The sequence below is a fragment of the Panthera onca genome, chromosome X, assembly GCF_046562875.1.
Source record: "Panthera onca isolate mPanOnc1 chromosome X, mPanOnc1 haplotype 2, whole genome shotgun sequence".
In the NCBI taxonomy this organism is placed as follows: Eukaryota; Metazoa; Chordata; class Mammalia; order Carnivora; family Felidae; genus Panthera; species Panthera onca.
Window position 1 is genome coordinate 116,780,245 of NC_138357.1, and position 19,721 is coordinate 116,799,965.

General features: G+C 44.2%; 1 protein-coding gene across 4 annotated transcripts in view; it reads left to right on the forward strand.

Annotated features, from left to right (window-relative positions):
* CTPS2 (CTP synthase 2) overlaps positions 1-19,721 on the forward strand; it is a 105,956-nt gene that overhangs the window by 61,355 nt on the left and 24,880 nt on the right. For all 4 annotated transcript variants that reach the window (XM_081793010.1, XM_081793011.1, XM_081793008.1 and 1 more), the window contains one exon: positions 7,168-7,264. In XM_081793010.1, coding sequence (XP_081649136.1) covers positions 7,168-7,264 — 97 coding nt within the window. The remainder of the gene's footprint in view (positions 1-7,167; positions 7,265-19,721) is intronic.

The following is a 19,721-nucleotide window of genomic DNA, read 5'->3' on the forward strand; positions in this document are numbered from 1 at the left end:
AATGCATTTTAATGAAGATTTTAGAGAATTTCTAGTGTTTTATGCTTATGCTCTGTTTTACTTGGGAGGAAGTCAGCTTTTGTTGAACAATCACAGCAAAAAAAAAATATCTTTTTCTTCCAATAACTTAAAAAAAAATTTCAAATCTACAGAAAAGTTGCAAGAGTGGTCAGTGAACACCCAACCTACCTTTTGCCCAGATTCATTTGAGAATCAGTTGCAGACCGATTTCTCCTCTAAATACTTCAGCAATCTTGTCTTGTAAGGACAAGGAGATTCTTCTACACAACCACAATGCCATTATCACAGGCCAAATTCAAATCTCTCCAAATGTGGTAAAGACATCTTAAATCATCGGTTTTCTTAAATTACCGCCTGTGAGCTAAAATCAACGTGGCGATTGTCATATTTCTTGAGTCCATATCAAAGAAATGATTTTAATAACTATATGATATACAACTATATAATTTTAATAACTGCATATTGTATGACAGATATATGTTATGTATAGCACATGGCATATGTTGTATATATAGGGTGTGTGCATATGAAATTAACCCTAAGAGAGACATTTGGAACAGTGTTGGTTAACAGTCTTTCAGGCTACGCATCTATAGTTTCAAGGGAGGATTTCTGATTAACAGAGGCCCAGTGCTGGGATGCCTGGCTGGCTTAGTCGGTAGAGCATGCAACTCTTGATCTCAGGGTTATGGGTTTGAGCCCCACGTTGGGTGTGGAGATTACTTAAAAATAAAATCTTTAAAAAAATAATAAGCAAGGCCCAATGCTGTTTGTTGTCAGAACTTATGCTTGTAGTAAACACTAACAGAACTTGAAAAACAACCCATAGGTCTGAAATGTTCACTTGTTCCGCTCTGCCAGGCCCATCTCTCGTCTCTTATGTTTCTCTTTACCTGTGTTCTCAAGTGTGAGGATAAACCCGCAGTGAGAAACATGAAATCCGCCACTAGATATTCTCATGAAACATTAACTAAAAATACATGGAGACGGGCGATAAACACAGGGTGTGTTCAAAAGAGTGCATTTTGAAACTAGAGAAGGGGAAAAAATGACAAGGCACAAGATTGGTAATGGAAAAATGGAGAGGCAAAGGTTATTTATCACCTCACCATTCAATTGCTTGATCTTTGGACAGACTTAAGTGTTTCCTAGGGATGCCAAGAGTAACTTATTTTAAAAGCCCCCGTACCATAGGCTTCCTTAGCTGTGTTATTCGACTCGAAGCCCACAGCAGGTAGTGCCTCGAAAAGCACCTCTGGGAGGAGAGTCAGTGTCGGGCCCTGCAAAACAAAATGGGCAGGCAGTGCTATCCTGGGTTCGTGTTGTCTTTGATCCTGAGGGTTTGGAAAGAGTCTGACCAGCAAAGCACAGCTTTGCCTCGCCAGCCTACTTGGTGCACTGCCGCAGAGTTCACGTTCTTTTCCACTTCCGACCTTTGCCTGGGCCCTGCGTCTCCCCGGTTTGGGGCCCGCCTGTGCTGAGGTCACAGAGGCCTCCTGATCACATAGCCCACGCTTAGCGAGGGCTGGTCCTTCCTGTGGCTGAGTGCTGCCCTTGGCCGACCCTGGCCCTTTACCTTGATCAATCCTCACAGCACCCCCGTGAACTGGATACCACTGTTACCTGCAGTCTCCAGAGACGTTCAAGGACCAGCTAAAGGTCGCAGCACTGGGCAGTACTAGAGCTGGGATTCTGGCCCAGGCCGAGGCTGCCCCCTCAGCCGCCGTGCTGCCTGCCCCCCTCAGGAGGAGGGCTTCTGTGAGGAGAGCTGGTCGACGTTAGCGTGAGGCCCAGAGGCAGGACTTATGTGTTATGTTCACACCTGAAGGTATAAGAATGTTTTCTTTCTGATGGAAGTAACACAGGTCTTCTTTTACTGGTGGAAAATGAGTTGAAAACACTGGAAAATATAAACGTACTTATGGGACTGCTCCGTGCCTTCACCCTGGTGGATTCCATCGTCCCGCTGCTGGTGATGAGGCAGGCTAGGGAGACAGACAGGGCAATGTAACAGTCCTGCATTGGGTAAGAGGTGTGCTTGGGCTCAGGGGTGCCCTGCTTCAGAGCGGGGCACTGTTCCTCCCCTCCCTATGCTGAAACCATCCATCTGCGGCTCAGGACCGAGACCCTTCCGTTGCTCTTAGGCTGCCCACTAGCCCCTTCGTCTGCTCTGCTCGTTTCTGATAGAAATCCAGGGAGATTTCACTGTGGAGCCATCAGTTGGAATCTGACACTGTGTCGGACTCTGCTGGAGACAGAGAAGAAGCTCCAGTCCTTGTGCTTGATGAGCCTACCCTTTAGCCTATGAGAGGAGGCAGGTAAGGAAATGATGGAGGAGGCTAAGGTTGTATACAACGAAGGACCGTATTAGTATCCTATGGCTTCTGTAACAAATTACTGCAAACTTAGTGGCTTGAAACAACACAATTAAAAAAAAACACCCCCCCCAAAAGCCCCCACAGGTTGTTTTCTTACAGGTCTGGAGAAGTATAAAGTGGGTAGGCAGGCAGGGCTGCCATTCCTTCTGGAAACTCTAGGGGAGGATCTGTTTCTTTGCCTTTCCAGCTTCTAGAGGTTGCCCGCTCATGGTGCCTTCTTCCATCTTCAAAGCCGGCAGTGTAGCGTCTTCCAGCCTCTCTCTCTCTCTCTCTTTTCTGTCTGACTGCCACTGTCATCTATCTCCTTCTCTGATTCTGACCCTCCTGCCTCTCTTTTATAAAGACCCTGTTGTTACATCGAACCCACCCAGATAATCCAGGACAGCCTTGCCGTCTCAAGAGGCTTAATATACGCATGTCTGCAAAGTCTCTTTTGCCACGTATTATTTATTTGGTAGGGTTAGCATAATAACATGGCGTTAATCATGGGTCAGTGAGGAGAACTGGAGGGTGCCCGAAAGCATGGGCCCATGTGGAATGGGGGGGGCAAGGCATTTTAGGAAAAGTAATGAAGAGGTGATATAGGTGTAGAGCAGTGGTGGGGAGGGGAGCAGAGGAGCCATCAGCAATGGACCTGTCCATCCAAGGTAGAAACCACAGGTTAGGACGCTTTGGGAGAGCTTAGCCAGACTGGGTTCCCGAGTGAGGTGGGACCTGAGTGCCACGTGCAGAAGAGTATAGATTTGAACATCACTTTGTTCGTACTTTGTGCACAACTTGAACATGAGTCATCAAGAATCGAAATCAGAAGCAGGCTTGAAAAAAAAATGATCAGGAAAAACTAATGGACGGGAGGAAGGGAATGGGTTGGGGAAATCCTTGTAAAGAATACTTGCGGAATATAGTAGAAAGTCTGAGAAAAATCACTGTGTGTTGCCTGAGAGACTGGAAACAGCTGGCTTGGGAGAGTAGGCTCCTTCAGCGTCCCCAAATGAAATGTCCAAAGGCAAGGGACGTGAGGGAAACTGACCTAACCAGGGCTCTGTTGGGTCAGTCAGTGTGTACTACCTCGTATGCTGGAATTTCATCTTTGATAAGAGACCATAACTTCCCTAGACTCTGTTGTTAAGGCATCTGGGACGCATGAACCCAGTCTTGAACCCATTACACTTTTATCGTGGGCTGCGGAAACTTCGGTAAAGGTTAATCAGGGCTGTATTTATCCTTATGTGGTACTTTTACATCTAAAGCTTTATCACCACCGATATTCGTTACTTATTGATCCTTTTTTATTTTTCTTATGCTATATGGCTGGCTCAGTTCCAAGAAAGGACAGCTCTGTAGTGGGGATCAGACAACAGCCAGTATTTCGGCAAAATCAGAGCAGGCCAAGGCAGTCCTTTTGCAGTGGAAGAGGCATTTTCCTCTTAGATGCAAATGTAGGGTATTTTGGAAATGTTGGGATTAAAACTAACGCATATTTGAGTTTGTTTTTTTTTTAACTACTCCAGTCACGATAAAGGATATGTTTTGAAACTGATGTCTCTCAGGCTTTTTGTGGAGGGAAATACCAGGCACAGAGACGTTTTCCCGAATTTTGTTGCTGAATCAGGCTGCTTATAACCCAAGAGGCAGTCCTACTGGCAACTTTCGAGCTCATCGGAGGCGACTGTAACTGAAGGCAGCTGGTTGGGCCTGGCTTGTCCAGAACTGCCGTGTATTCTCTACCCTCCCCAACCTTCCCCTTGGTGTGTTTGGATTCCACTGGCTTGTGCCTGGCTTCCATCAGAAGACTGAGTGTCTGATGAGAATCCCCAGATGTGGCCTTCTGAGCCAGCCCAGAGACAACAGCGACTCCCCTGTCAGTTCTTGCTGTGCTTTTCTCCTTTCACTGCCGTTCGGGGCATCGTTCGCCATTGGAAAGCTACTTCCACCTGCACCCCCATCTTTTCTCTAACCTTTTCTGTGCCTTCTCCTCTGGTTTCTGTGCTAGCGTGTTTTAATCAGAGGATCACTGTGGCTGCTGTACCTTGGGATTTCTTTCTGTGCTATCATGTTCGGAGACGGTTGTAGTTATTGCTTCTGAAAACAGCAGGGATAATGTGAACTAACACCCTAGTGGAAGGTCTAAATGATAGATTGCACTGTTTGGGCTTTAAATTTGTGTTTTCATTAAAAATAATACTACGTACGAAGTTTTAAAAGCCAACTCGTTCCAAAAGGCCTATAATGAAAATATTCAGTAATCCTTACCCCCTCTCTGCCACCCTCAAGTCTTCCAGCTGGTTCTCTCCTGATATTTACCTCCAAACTTTTATTATTTTATTATTTTTATGTATGTATGTACTTAAGTAAACTCTACCCCCAACGTGGGGCTCAAACTCAAGACCTCAAGATCAAGAGTCATGTGCTCTACCAACTGAGCCACCCGGGTGCCCCTACCCCCATGTTTTTAAATAATATTCTTATATTGCTCTGTTAGGGATTTCCAGACTTCCCTTTACGTTGGAGGAATATTTAACACCCTTAGGCAGCCCCTGTGCCCACTGTATTTTTCTTCTGGAGATATGATGTGGTCTTGTGTCTGTCAAGATCATCTCAAGTAAGCAGTAAGGCAGGTTTCCTGTTCTCAGGTGGGTCATTTGACTTTTCTCAGTGGTTCATAGCGGAACATTTCTTGAAAACCAAACATGCCAATAACTACACAAACTACGTTAAAACACTCCTCCTGGGCTGAAGAACCCAATACAGGAAGTAAGAGTGGATCGAACAACCAGAATACACCTCTAAGAAGCGGGGGTGGGGGGCGTTAGGGGGGTCATCGCTGTGCTCTTCCTACATGGTTCAGGTTGTCTTGAACTGCAGTGAAAATTGAGGCTGTGGTGGATAGCGCAGTCTTATCTGCCTTTTCCTAGAAAATACATAAGGGGCTGGGCATTTATAAGCAGCTCAGCTTTGAGAACTGGAACCTAATGCCCTCTCTCACCTCACTCCAGTAATACTTAATCTAGCCATAATTAGCCAACCAGAGAAGATAGGAAAGAGATGTCAAGGTCTAGAGCACTTCAGAACTGAGCACTCCATCCAACAAGGGGAGTAATCAAGTTTTTTCTCCACCCCTTCCCCTCGGTGACTCTTGGAGTGCACTTGGGACGCAGGGTTCAGATGGCTCGGAAAGTTCTGGGGCGCTGATAAGATCATACAAGTTCTGGGAAAATTTTTACCTCAGGAAATTCTAGTTGTCCAGGTTTTCTATAGAGCACTACATGGCATTTAATGTGTGGGGGGGAAAACTGAAAGGTTTTATGAGAGGGAAACCTGAGCAGTTTCATGAGAACACGTTAACTTGCCCGACTGTAGTCTGTTCTAACAGCTTAACAAAACAATAGATGAAACAAAACCACGAGATCGTAGCAAACAGAACGGAAAAAACAGAGCAATGACTAACAAGAACAGTCTTTTCATAAAAATCATGTTTTGGAATTTCTATGAAGTAATCATAAAGATAAATCTGAAATTATTTGGTCTGAGTTCATTCATTTATTCATTCATTCATGCATGCATTCATTTAGTATATACCATGCGCCAGTCCCATATACGCAAGGGGCTGGGAATGCAATGTAAGGAGAGATAGCACTGCCCCAGCCCTCAAGGCTGTATAGTCTCACAGGCAAAGCACTCTACAGACATGAACAAGGGAAGTGCAGGGGTGGGGAGGGCAGAGATGGGGGTCCTCACTAGGCTATGGTGCCTGAGAATATAAACTCCTGTAGGAGTTCATGTTGGATAGTTGACCTAAGGTCTCAAGGTTGAGGATGGTTTCATTTAGGAAAAGAGGGTAGGGGAATGGGAGATGTTCTGGGCAGAGGAAACAGCATGTGCAGAGTTCTCATGGCAGGAGGGAAGAAGATGCACTGGAGGAAATGGAGGAAGGCCACCATGACCAGAGCTCAGGGTGTGAGGGGAAGGTCATGGGACATGGGGCTGGAGGGCGAGGCTGCACTGATATCATGCAGTCAAGGATTTCAAGCAGGAGAAATACCACAACTGCTTTGCCTGTAGTGTGCAGGGTGGACTGGGGTCGCGTGAATGTGGAGCTCTGGCTATAGCCTGGGTTGAGGGGCTGTGGTTTGGGTGATGGTTGGAGCCATGGATGGATGCAGGAAGTCTGGAAGGGGTTAAATTGATAGGACTTGACAAATGAGAGATGAGGCATGAGGAAGAGGGAGAGATCCAGGGTGGTGCTCAAGTTTATGGCACAGAGAATGTGCTAGAATGGATAACGTTACCTTTTTTTTTTTTTTTTAAAGGAATCCTAAGGTTTTCTAGAAAAAAGTCTTTTTGGTGTACTTCTCCGTAAGGATGGACAGATTTGCTTATGGAGAATCTTTAGGGAATGAAATGGGCGGTAGGGGAGGGATGCAAATACCAAAGTGAGTGGCCCTAGAAGTCCAGAACTTGAAGTGTGAACATTGCTTGGAATTGACATCTTGAGTAATGACAGGTGGAAGGTCATAAAGACGGTCCTGACACATTTTGTACAAGTGATTTGAATGAAAGATTAGAACAGAGACGAAAAGGAAGCCTACTGTGAGGAGTGTGTAAAGCATGGCTGTATTTGAATAAGAAAATTGGAAGGAATTATCAGGTTTTATTGTCTAGGGAACATCCTTACCCAACCAACGATCGTTACTTTAAAAGTAAAGCTTGAAATTTGGGAAATTACATTTGTATAAATGGCAAAACCGGACTTGTTTTGTTTTCTAAGGTGATTGATATGCCCGAACACAACCCTGGCAATTTGGGAGGAACAATGAGACTGGGAATCAGAAGAACTGTTTTCAAAACTGAAAATTCAATATTAAGTAAGTGTCTACGATCGTTTGTTCTCTCAGAGGTCGGGGCGGGTGGTTCGCGTGGCTCTGTGCAGACACAGCCGCAGTCAGAGTCCTCTGGAGCCCACGCCGCCCCTTCCACCTCTCCAGCTTCCCTTCCAGTAGCGCCAGGTGCTGTGACTCTTTATCCCACTGTCCCATTTGCCTTTGCTGCTCCTCCTGCTTTCCCCCTAGTCTCCCCGGAAGGCTTGGTAGAAAGCCTGTGAAGGCCCCTTCTTATTTGACCGCCACGACACCGGGCCCAGCGGGCTGCTCTGTGATTTACCGATGCTCCTGGAGATGACCTTGCACGGGGAGAGCCCTGATTCACCCACTTCTTTCCAAGCCACAGTTTTCTCCACTACAATGAAACCAGCTCCCTGTTTACTTCTTTGATGTCTGACTGGTGTCAGCTACTAATTTACAAACTTCTTAAGGAGTAGAGCAATTAAGTCTGAGAAGTATATTTCTCTGTTCCCCCAGCAGCTTTAGGTCGGGGAGAGGAAAATATGATGTGGCTTGCCATCTGATATTTGCTCATCTTTCACTCCCGATAAGGTTACTCTAATTTCTGTGGAACTTATTTTCATAGATTAACACATTATATGAGACTAACATAAAGCAAGAAAAACCCCAGAGCCCTGAATTCAGTTTAATAAAGACATCTTGAGTGCCTACTCTGTGCCATATGCACTGTGCTAGATTCTGCAGATACAGTAGTGCCCAGGACAAATATCAGCCCTGTCCTCCCCCAGGGCCTCAAAACAAGTGGAAAGAGTGTCATGAAAGGGAACATGAAAGGTGCTGAAAGGGCCGGAAGCAGGGGAAGGGAACCCAGGTATCTTGGGTGTCCAGCATCATTCCCATGAAGTTATAAGCATATCTTAGAAAAATGACTTCTTAACGAAGAATAAGACCAGAAATAGGAGTTCCTCCTTTATGGATGATAAACAGCTTCTTTTAATTTTTTTAAGTTTATTTTTTTTATAAAAAAAATTTTTTTTCAACGTTTTTTATTTAGTTTTGGGACAGAGAGAGACATAGCATGAACGGGGGAGGGGCAGAGAGAGAGGGAGACACAGAATCGGAAACAGGCTCCAGGCTCCGAGCCATCAGCCCAGAGCCTGACACGGGGCTCGAACTCACGGACCGCGAGATCGTGACCTGGCTGAAGTCGGACGCTTAACCGACTGCGCCACCCAGGCGCCCCTAAGTTTATTTTTTTATTTGGGGGGGGGAGGGGCACGGAGAGAGGGAGAGAGAGACTCCTAATCTGCACCGACACAGGACTTGATCCCATGAACCCGTGAGATCATGATCTGAGCCGAAATTAAGAGTCCCGCACTTAACCGACTGAGCCACCCAGGTGCCCCAGTGATAAACAGCTTCTAAGGAATATAAAGCTTCCTAGTAAGAATGAAATTTAAAAAAGAAAAGTTTCAAGGCACATTTCTTTACTCTCTCTGGATAAGAAACCATTGTTCTCTAAGTGACTTTAAGAATGTAAGAATTTTTTCTCTCTGTGGATATTAGTAGTGATTCTTCAGCTTTCAAATGTTTTCAAATACTTTGAAACTTTGTTCAAATAATTGCCTAAGAGACAAACAATGGTTAGTGAGAAAGTTAATGTTTTAGAATTGTATCTGTTTTATGTAAAAGATTCACTGCTAATTGTACTAAGCTTCTAAAAGAGAGCATTGTCTTCAAAATATTTTAAATTTTGATCTGTCTTGATAGAAATAAGACTGATTTAGGATTTGTTTTTCTTTACAGTAGGCATAAAAGTAATGTCGATGATTTTTATGAATCTTGAATACAACAAAGCTTTACAAAAGTAATGGGCTGACTAGAGAACAAAAATCCTTGCTTTTAATTAATATCTTTTGCCTACTTTGAAAAAAAATCGTAATAGCTTTATTGAGATATAATTTACATACCATACAATTCAACTACTAAAAGTATGTAGTTCACTGTTTTTTATTATATTCACAGAGTTGTACAACTACCACGACAGTCAATTTCTGAACATCTTTGTCACTTCAAAAAGAATCCCTGTTTCCTTTTAGCTATGGACCGGCCCCCCTCAGTCCTAAGCAACCATTAATCTACTGTCTCTACAGATTTGCCTGTTAGGAACACTTCATATAAGTGGAACCATATGACATATGACATTTTGTGTTTGGCTTATTTCATTTAGCATAATGTTTTAAGGTATATGTACATTGTAGCACGTATCAGCACTTCATTCCTTTTTAGGGCTGAACACTATTTCATTGTATGGTTAGACTACATTTTGTTGATATGTTCATCAGTTGATGGACATTTGGGTTGTTTCCGTGCCTGCCTTAATTTTTTTTTAAAAGTCTATTTTATTTATTTTGGAAGAGGGAGAGAGAGAGTGCAAGAGCAGGGGAGGGGCACAGAGAGAAAGGGAGAGAGAATCCCAGGGAGGCTTCTCGCTGTCAGCGCAGAGCTGGACGCAGGGCTCAAACTCATCAACCATGAGATCATGACCTGAGCCGAAATCAAGAGTCCAACGCTTAACTGACTGAGCCACCCAGGCGCCCCAGGCCTGCCCTTAAATTTAAACTGTGCTTCATAGTTTGCAAATGTCATATGAGTGTGTGAACCTGTGAGCCTCAGGATGCATAAGGTTTTGCCCTTGCACTTGTGTCGTGTTGGAGATGAGAGATACGAATACGACCACTGGCCATGGCTGTATTGAGTGTCATAAAAATATAAAAACAAATAGCACCATAGTATCTTGTGGATTTCTTCCCCCTAATTGGCATATTTCTTTTGCAGCATTTTTTCTCTAGTCAGCCCATTACTTTTGTAAGGCTCCCCCCACAGCCCCCTCATCAGCATATTTCTGCAAAATGGAACAAAATACATTTGCTTACATTGCTTCTGAAAATAATTTATAGTTTTGATGGAAAGCATTTGATGCTATTCATTCATTATTTAAATTTGATTTATGGGCCTGTGATTGCAGTGCTCTGGGTCGAATGGAAAAACAGAAAAGTAAAGGTTTATTTTTGTTGTTGTTGTTTTGTTTTGTTTTGTTTTGTTTTTTAGTAAAAGAGAATACTTTGGAATAGGACCAGAGCCTAAAGATATTGGTGGACACAAAGGCTGGATTACTAAAGTGATTCTGATTTTTATATTCATCAGGAACAAATTCCTTTTTTTTCTTAGAGTCCTTAGTTCCCTAAGGTTCATGAAAACTAGGAATTTGATTTTTCTTTTTTCTTTTTTTTAACCACTTTATTGAGGCATGATTGACATACAAACAGCCATACATATTTCATGTATGCAGCGAGATGAGTTGAATTTGAGTTTTTGGAAGTGGAGACTATAGGTATAAATTGATTTGGACCAAAGTACTACTAATCATCATTTGCTCTATTTGTAAGAATTGTGTTCCCAGAGGTTCACTCCTGTCCTGCGTTCTGTATGTGTGTGTTGTCCTTGTCTACAAAGGCTTTTGCTTATTAAAGGACTAATGACAGTGTGGGGGGAAATTATCAAAGCTGGTTCAAAGGTCTTCACAAACAAGATATTTTTCTAGACTGCATTTCTCTAACACTTCACCTAAGTATTAATTGCATATTCATGATCTTTTCTTTTCTTTAAATGTTTATTTATCTTGAGAGAGAGAGAGCACGTGCAAGCAGGGGAGGAACAGAGGGAGAGGGAGAGAGAGAGTCCTAAGCAGGCTCTATGCTGTCAGCACTGAGCCCGATGTGGAGATCGAACCCATGAACCGTGAGATGATGATCTGAGCTGAAATCAAGAGTCAGATGCTTAACTGACTGAGCCACCCAGGTGCCCCTACTGATTCATTTCTTATTTCTAAACACTTCAGGATGTTTCCAGCATTTTGTTAGAAAAAATGGTAATGTGTACATCTTGACACAGTGTTTATGTTCTTTTGATTGTTTCCTTAGAAGAGATTTCCAGGACTCGGACTATTAGGTCAAAGGGTGTGAACACATTTATGACTGATAATTCTGCCAGATTGTTTGATGGAAGAGGTGAACCAGTTCATAATGATGTGAACTACACTGTACTGTTCTTGCTTTCTCTAATCGCTTTGCTAGTGTTTTTATCATTTGTCTTTTTGCTTTATTAGCAGAACAAAAAGGACCCTTTATTATTGTACTTTATGTTGCATTTCTTTTCATTACTACATTTCTTTTTCATTTTCTTTCCATTACTACATTACTGCATTTCTTTCCACTACAAAGTGGAAAGTTCCCCCACCCCAAAATGTTGGTTTATTTGTGTATATGCTGTCCGTGTTCCCATCAACACTTAAACATGGGAAGGGAGAGATCTACGAGCCCAAAGTCTATTACCTAAATGGTCTAAACCAGAGGTTAATAAACTTTTTCTGTTAAAGCCCAGAGAGTAAATATTTTCAGCTTTGGGGTCACACGATCTCTGATGTAACTGCTCAACTCTGCCATTGTAGTGTAAAAACAGCCAGAGGCACATATGTAAAGGAACAAGTGTGGCTGTGTGCCAGCATACCTTTATTTATGGGGGCTGAAATGTGAATTTCATGTAATTTTAATGCGTCATGAAATATTCTTTCGATTTTTTTCTTCCACGCATTTGAAAATGTAAAAACCATTCTTCATTCGAGGGTTGAACATAGTCAGGGGATTCCTGGTTTGCCTCGGAGTTGCCATGGCTTGCCAAATCCTAGTCTATACCAAGAAGCACAGGCCGAACGTGGTGTAAGGCCCAGGCAGTAAGGCTGTTACCCTCCTGGAAAGTACTCAGGGTATCTCCCCACTTGTCTGCTTGCCTGCCTAAATATACCACGTAGTGACAGGATAAGGCTCATGGTCAGTGGGTGGTCAGAACAGGCCTGGACCACTCTTCTCACATAGTTTCTAGTCTTCTACTGGAATGGGTGGCCCTGACCTCACAGCCCACCACTATAATCACTCTCCAAAATGCAACTCCTAAAGCATGCATTTTAGGGTGCCCGGGTGGCTCAGTCACTTGAGCGTTGGACTCTTGATTTGGGCTCAGATCATGATCTCACAGTTTGTGAGATTGAGCCCTGCGTCCGGCTCTGCGCTGACAGCTCGAAGCCTGCTTGGGATTCTCTCTCTCCCTCTTTCTCTGCTCCTCACTCACTCACTCTCTCTCTCTCTCTCTCTAAATAAATAAGTAAACTTAAAAAAATGTTTAAAAAAACATGCATCTTACCACTGGTGAATTCATTAAACAGCTCTACTTACCCTTCAGATCTGTAGATTTCATTGCATGTAAATTACATACCCTCAATTTTTCTTTTTTTAAAATTTTTTTAACGTTTATTTATTATTGAGAGACAGAGAGACACAGAGTGTGAGCAGGGGAGGGGTAGAGAGAGGGGGAGACACGGAATCCGAAGTGGGCTCCAGGCTTCAAGCTGTCAGCACAGAGCCCGACGCGGGGCTCGAACTCACAAACCACGACCCGAGCCGAAGTCGGACGCTTAGCCAACTGAGCCACCCAGGCACCTCACACCCTCAATTTTTCAAAACCACATTTTGTCTCAATACATAGATGGCAGGACTTGTCTCACAGTGACATGCTTACTTGGTTGATTAACTCATTAGATGACACCTGAAAAGCAGGGCGAGATGGTGCAGAGCAGGTTAAGTATTAAGTGGAGTGCTTTGAAGAGTGAGAAATAAAAAATGAGGCATGACTGGAGATGGAGTGGGTCAGGCTCAGGTGAGAGAGGAACCAGGGAAAGCACCAGGGAACTTTTTTATGAGAGGGTTTTAAGACTCCAAAAATAAACTTTATCGTTTTGCTTGTGGCTCTCAACTGAGTGTGAGAGATGGGGACGTAGTAAAATACAAAGCAATTCAGACAAGGTTCAGAGCTCATTAAGGGGACGGCTGACAACTTGTTTGATGGTTATAGTTTCCAAAATATTACCGTCCCCAGGCTTCATTTTTTTAGTCAGGTCCCAGATATGTTGCTGAGGCATCCAGGAAAGGGAGCATGTCTTTGTGCTAAGTGTGTTCTTCAAACCAAACTGCCACCTACCAGAAAGAACGTGCTTTTTGTACCGTGCAGGTAGCATGTTTTAATACTGCACAATCTGGGGGGCGTCCGGGTGGCTCAATCCGTTGAGCATCCAACTCTTGGTTTCAGCTCAGGTCAGGCTCTCACAGTTCGTGGGATGGAGCCCCACATCGGGCTCCGAGCTGACAAGGAGCCTGCTTGGGATTCTATCACCCCACCCCACCCCTCACTCTCTGTCCCCCTCCCCCACTCTCTCTCAAAATAAATAAATAAACTTTAAAAACTACTGCACAATCTGGTGTGTGTATGCACTGGTGGGGATGCTAGAGTAGACTCAGTTTAAAGCAATCCCGTATTTGATGTGCAATTTGAGAAACTCTGTTCTCCAAACCAACACCCAAATGGTCAGGGAGCCCTTGGTTTTAGAAACAGGAATGCTGTAGGGGTAGAAGGGTGCAGAGCAGACCTGAGCACTTGAGGTGGGGTGGGGGGTGCGGGCAGAGGAGGGAAAGGGCCACCCCATGAGCACAGTGCTGGTCGGTGGGGTCGTTAAAAGCAAGTGGATGATGGGGTGCCTGGGTGGCTCAGTCGTTTAAGCGTCCGACTTCTGCTTAGGTCATGATCTCACAGTTCGTGGGTTCGAGCCCCACATCGGGCTGTGTGCTGACAGCTCAGAGCCTGGAGCCTGCTCAGATTGTGTCTCCCTCTCTCTCCGCCCCTCCCCCACTCACGCTCTGTCTCTCTCTCTCTCTCTCTCTCTCTCTCTCTCAAAAATAAATAAACATTAAAAAAGTTTTTTAAAAAGCCAGTGGCTGCCATTTTGCCCTGTAGGGGTGTCCAGTGCAGTGGAGAATGTGGCACATTTTGAGAGGAATTAGAAGCCCTCTGCAGTGCAGTCTATCCAGCTGGAGACCAGGTCCTGGTGATTTCCCATCACAATTCTGAGAAGATGACCCTCATCGTCAGGGCAGATGACAAGGGACGGTGAGACTTGACACAGCTGTGTCAAGCTCCTGAGCATGATGTTGGCAGCAAGTGGAAATTGAGTGCTTTAGGAACAGACTCACTTCCTTTTGGGGATCTTCTTTGCATTTCGTCAGGATGAGGAGGAGGACTTGACTAAAATGCTTGGCCCTGCTTCACTCTAAGGGAAAAAAAGGTTTTGTTCGGAGAGAACAGGCAACAGGCCAACCAGGAAGTGTTGAGTGAGTGCCCGCATTAAGGATCTGGGCTAAATACGTGGCCTTGAAGATACAGAGTGGTCAATCTCCAATTTGAAAGCACTGAAAGGCAAGGGGATAAGGTGGAACAAATTTTCACCGGCTAGACAAATTGCTTTTGCTTTCTTATCTCTTATCAAGGCATTGATAGAGAAAAACAGCTTCTAGTTCCTGGTGTGGTTAGATTGTTAGGAGGTTTAGGAAAATAATCACGCCATACAAAAAGCTTTGGCTCGGTTAATGAGGTGATTTACAAAACAATCTAAAAGAAGTCACCCGGGATTTAGGGACGTTGCAAGTCCATGGCACGGTAATTTGTCGTGCTGAGACCAATGGGAGCATGCCAGCTGGCGAGCCTCGCTGCCTCCCTGCTGGTGGTCCACGCTGCCGGGTAGCTCTCTCCCCTGCTCCTTCCTGCCTTTTGCTGGGGAAACCATTCGCTAGCGTGTTTGTGGATATGGGGACTCACAGGTCTGGGACACAACAACAGAAGGCATTTATGTGACCCTTACTGGACTGGCTCTGTGCCCAGCACTTCACCCATGGGAACCAGTGGAGAGGCTAACAGCCCCGCTGCAGGAGCCACACTGCCCCATCGGAGGCCCCCCCAGCCCCAGCTCTCAGTACCTGGCTGTGTGGGTGCTTACACTACAGTTTCTGCATCTGCAAAACGGACATCAGAATGCCTCCTGCCTCAGGGGGTTCTTCTGAGGGTTAAATCAGTTATGCATGTGGGTCCTTCAGTGCCCGGCACAGAAAAGGCGCTATTTCAGTGTGGCTGTTAGGATCGTTAACGTGAAGGGGGTATTGTCAATGTAAGACCTGCATGTCTCTCAAAGTTCTGGATATGACCTAATATATATTTTTTAATGTTTATTTATTTTGAGAGGAAGGGACAGAAAGAGAGAGAGAGACAGAGAGACAGAGAGACAGAGAGACAGTGTGATTGGGGGAAGGGCAGAGAGAGACACACACACAGAATCCGAAGCAGGCTGCAGGCTCTGAGCTGTCAGCTGAGAGTCAGAGGCTTAACCGACTGAGCCACCCAGGCACCCCTGGGTATGACCCAGTATTAAGAATGGGGGGCCCCACTACTGGTATAGCCACTGTGGGAAACAGTATGGACGTTCCTCAAAAAAAATTAAAAATAGAAATACTATATGATCTAGTAATTCCACTACTGGGAATTTACCCAAGGAAAATGAAAACACTAATTCAAAAAAATATATATACACCCCTATGTTTCTTGCAGCATTATTTACAATAGCCAAGATATGGAAGCAACCTAAGTGTCCATCAACGGATGAATGCCGAAAGAAGCTGTGGTACATTTACACAGTGGAATATTACTCAGCGGTAAAAAGGATGAGATCTTGTCGTTTGCAGCAATATGGATGGACCTAGAGGGCATTATGCTAAGTGAGATAAGTCAGACTGAAAAAGACAAATACCATATGATTTCACTCACAATGTGGAATCTAAAAAAACCCAAAACAAATGAATAAACAAATGAAAAGCAGAATCCAGACCTATAAATACAGAGAACAAACTGATGGTTGCCAGAGAGGATGGGGTGAGGGGTTGGGGAAAATGGGTGAAGGGGAGTGGGAGATACTGGCTTCCAGTTATGGAGTAAGTAAGTTATGGGAATAAAAAGTATAGGGCATATATATATAGTCAATGGTGAGTGAGTCAATGTGGTGAGCACAGCATAACATAGAGATACTGAATCATTATGTTGTACACCTGAAACAAATATAACATCGTATTTCAACTATACTCCAATTAAAAAAAATTTTTAATGAATATACAAAAAAAAAAAAAAAAAAGAATGGGGTCCCGCGATGGCAGTGGGAGGGGAGAAGCAGTGAGCCTAGGGTGAGGACGAGCAGACCTCCCCGTCGTTCTAGTCTCTCTGCTTCCCACCTGCTAATATGGACTAGCAGAAGCATAAAGAAAAATCTAAGAAAAGAGATGTTAAAAATAGGATAAGAATACTAAGTCGGGTGGAGGGGAAGAGATTCGAGCAAGGAAAAAACTGTAGAGTTAAAGGCAAGGAATCACATTTCAAAAATAGAAAATTAGCATTTTTATAGTAGCAAATTGAGGTAAAAGATCATGAAAAACAAAACTAGGGAAAGAGGAGGAGTTTAGATACTTAAAAGAAATGAGATGTTTTATAAAAACTAAGGAAGCGGTGTAGTAAAATCTAAAAGTAATAAGTAAAGAAGGACAAAGATAGTAGCTGGCCCTAACTGCACACTTTCTAAGCATCAGTAATTAGGACGTCATGCGCATGATTTCAGTTATTTGTTTCAACACCCCTAGGACCCAGGCGAATTTTGCACGAGAGAGAAAGGCATCTTAGCCAGGTTATTTGTTAGAAAGTCACTCAGCTGATTTCTGAGCCTGAGCTCTTGACCACCTCACTATACCAAATGGCTGGACCTTAATTAAAGGGGGAATAGAAACACCCAAACAGCTTGCGGAGCTGAAAGCTGCCTTGCGCTGAGAGACCCAGGACAGGATTCCACAGCTTTCCGGAGTGTCTTGTGAAAGGAGAGCAGGGAGAGCAGGAAATGTAGACCCCACTCTGGCTTCTGAAAGCCAGTCTGAAACCACACGCTTGGCTTGAGGAGGGACACACACACTGAATCAACATAGGGCTGAGCAGCTGGGCCAGTAGAACTGGGCTGGGAATGTAAATGAGTCAAACAGCCAGGTATAAGAGATGCCACAGCTTAAGCTCAACAATCAGTGGCAGCTAAATCAGGCCTTAGAGTCAGGCAGTAGGGAGTGGTGGGGACTGGGGCAAATTGACAAGGACTTGATCCATCAAAGGAGTAACTGCTAAAACTGATAGTCACATGAAGGACTGTGCATTCACTGTTGCCAGTTGTCTAAATTTTCAACAGAATCTGGAAATCTGGAGTTTCATGAGAAATCTCATGGTTTCTAAATGTTGGCAACGTATTTAAAGTTTTAAAACACCGTGTGTCCGCCAACACTATGCAAGCCAAACACACCACATATCCACACCCTGAACAACCTCTTCGTTGGACAAATACCAGCAAACACTTGCACGTACACAGAGAGTTCTAGCTCCTGGTAGTGCCTAATTAGCACAGGGCATGGTTCTGGGCAGTCTTCGAAGTGACTCCAATTAAGACACTCGTGCAGCAGTTAAAAGCTATTTGTGCAAAGGCAAGGCAGTACTGTCAAGAGGAAAGAGGTAACAAAACCCATCAGGTAGCAATTTTACCTTTTGTCCATGCCATGGGTGATTTCCTCTAGCCCCCTGGAAATAGGAGCTGTGGAGCCCAGGTGAAAGGGAAGGATCAGAAGGTACAGAATGCGGGTCAACAGCATATGGGTGATGGCTTTTAGGAGTGAAAGTGGGGGAAGAAGGGAGGGTACAGCTCTGGGCAGGTGTCTCCAGTTGAGGATAAACAGCTAGTAAACGGGGCCAGCAGAAGGCACAGAGGAACAGAGGTCACAGATGGGGAAAGGGGGAGTTACTGTGGTCCCAACTGAAGACAGATCTGCTGGGTTTTTGAGAGCAGTTCAGTAAGATAGGTTGCAAACAATGCAGATGGGAGGTTTGGATAAAGGGGAAGTTAGGGGAAGAGGGAATGGTGGGGGCAAGAATGGGGCTGTATAAATTTCAGTTTTAAAAATTTTAATTGTGGGGGTACCTGGGTGGCTCAGTCAGTTAAGCGTCCGAGTCTTGATTTTGGCTCAGGTCACGGTCTCGAGGTTCCTGGGATCGAGCCCCAAGTTGGGCTCTGCTCTGACAATGTGGAACCTGCTTGGGAATCTCTCCCTCTGTCTCCTTCCCCTGCTTGTGATCCCTCTGTCCCTCTTGCTCTGTCTCAAAATAAAGAAATAAACTTAAAAAATACTTTAATTGTGGTAAAATACGTGTAACATAAAATTTACCATCTTAACATTTTTACGTGTGCAGTTCAATAGTATTAAGGATATTTACATTACTGTGCATCCAATCTCCAGAACTTTTTTATCTTGCAAAACTGAAACTCTGTACCCATTTAACAACTTCCTATTCCCCCTGCCTGCAGCCCTTAGCAACCACGGTTCTACTTTCTGTCTCCATGAATTTGACTACTCTAGGGACCTCGTACAAGTGGAATCATCCAGAATTTGTCTTTCTGTGGCTGGCTTATTTCACTTGGTGTAATAGCCTCAAGGTTTATCCATGTTGTAGCATGGTCAGAAATTCCTTCCTGTTTAAGGCTGAATGATATTGCATTGTATGTATGGACCGTTTTTGTGTATCCATTTTTCTGGCCATAGACATTTGGTTTCCTTCACCTTTTGGCTTTATATAGCTTTTTGGAAGGGGGAAATTTTGGCTCTGAAAAGGAGCGAAAAATAACTCAGGTTCAGTTGCTAGGATTACTAACACGAGAGCGGCAGTGGGCAGGATCATGCATAGATTAAGAATATATTTTGGGGGCACCTGGATGGCTCAGTTGGTTAAGCCACTGACTTTAGCTCAGGTCATGATCTCGCGGTTTGTGAGTTTGAGCCTCACGTCGGGCTCTGTGCTGACAGATTGGAGCCTGGAGCCTGCTTCGAGTTCTGTGTCTCCCTCTCTCTCTGCCCCTCCCCTGCTCACACTCTGTCTCTGTCTCTGTCTCTCTCTCAAAAATAAATAAACATTTTAAAAAATTAAAAAAAAAAAAGAATATATTATGTATCGGGGCGCCTGGGTGGCTCAGTCACTTAAGCGTCGGACTGTTGGTTTTGGCTCAGGTCATGATCTCAATGTTTGTGAGTTTGAGGGCAGAGACTGCTTGGGATTTTCTCTCTCCCTGTCTCACTGTCTCTCCCCTGCTCGTGCACCCTCTCTCTCTCAAGAAAGAAGGAAAGAAAGAGGGAAAAAATAATATGTATGAGACAGAATTTACCCAGTAGCAAATTAGAGAAGGAGATGGTGTAAATTGGCAAAGTGTTTTTGTTTCTGAGAAACCTATTGTACTTATTATTGGTGTCTTGCTGCCTATGTTGGGAGCATTTTATGGGTTTTAAGACTTTTATCAGTTGCTTTTCTCTAAAGCTTTGCTGGCACTTGGTTCTTTAAAAAAATTTTTTTTAATGTTTATTTTTGAGAGAGAGACAGACAGAGCATGAGTGGGGGATGGGCAGAGTGAGAGGGGGTACCCAGA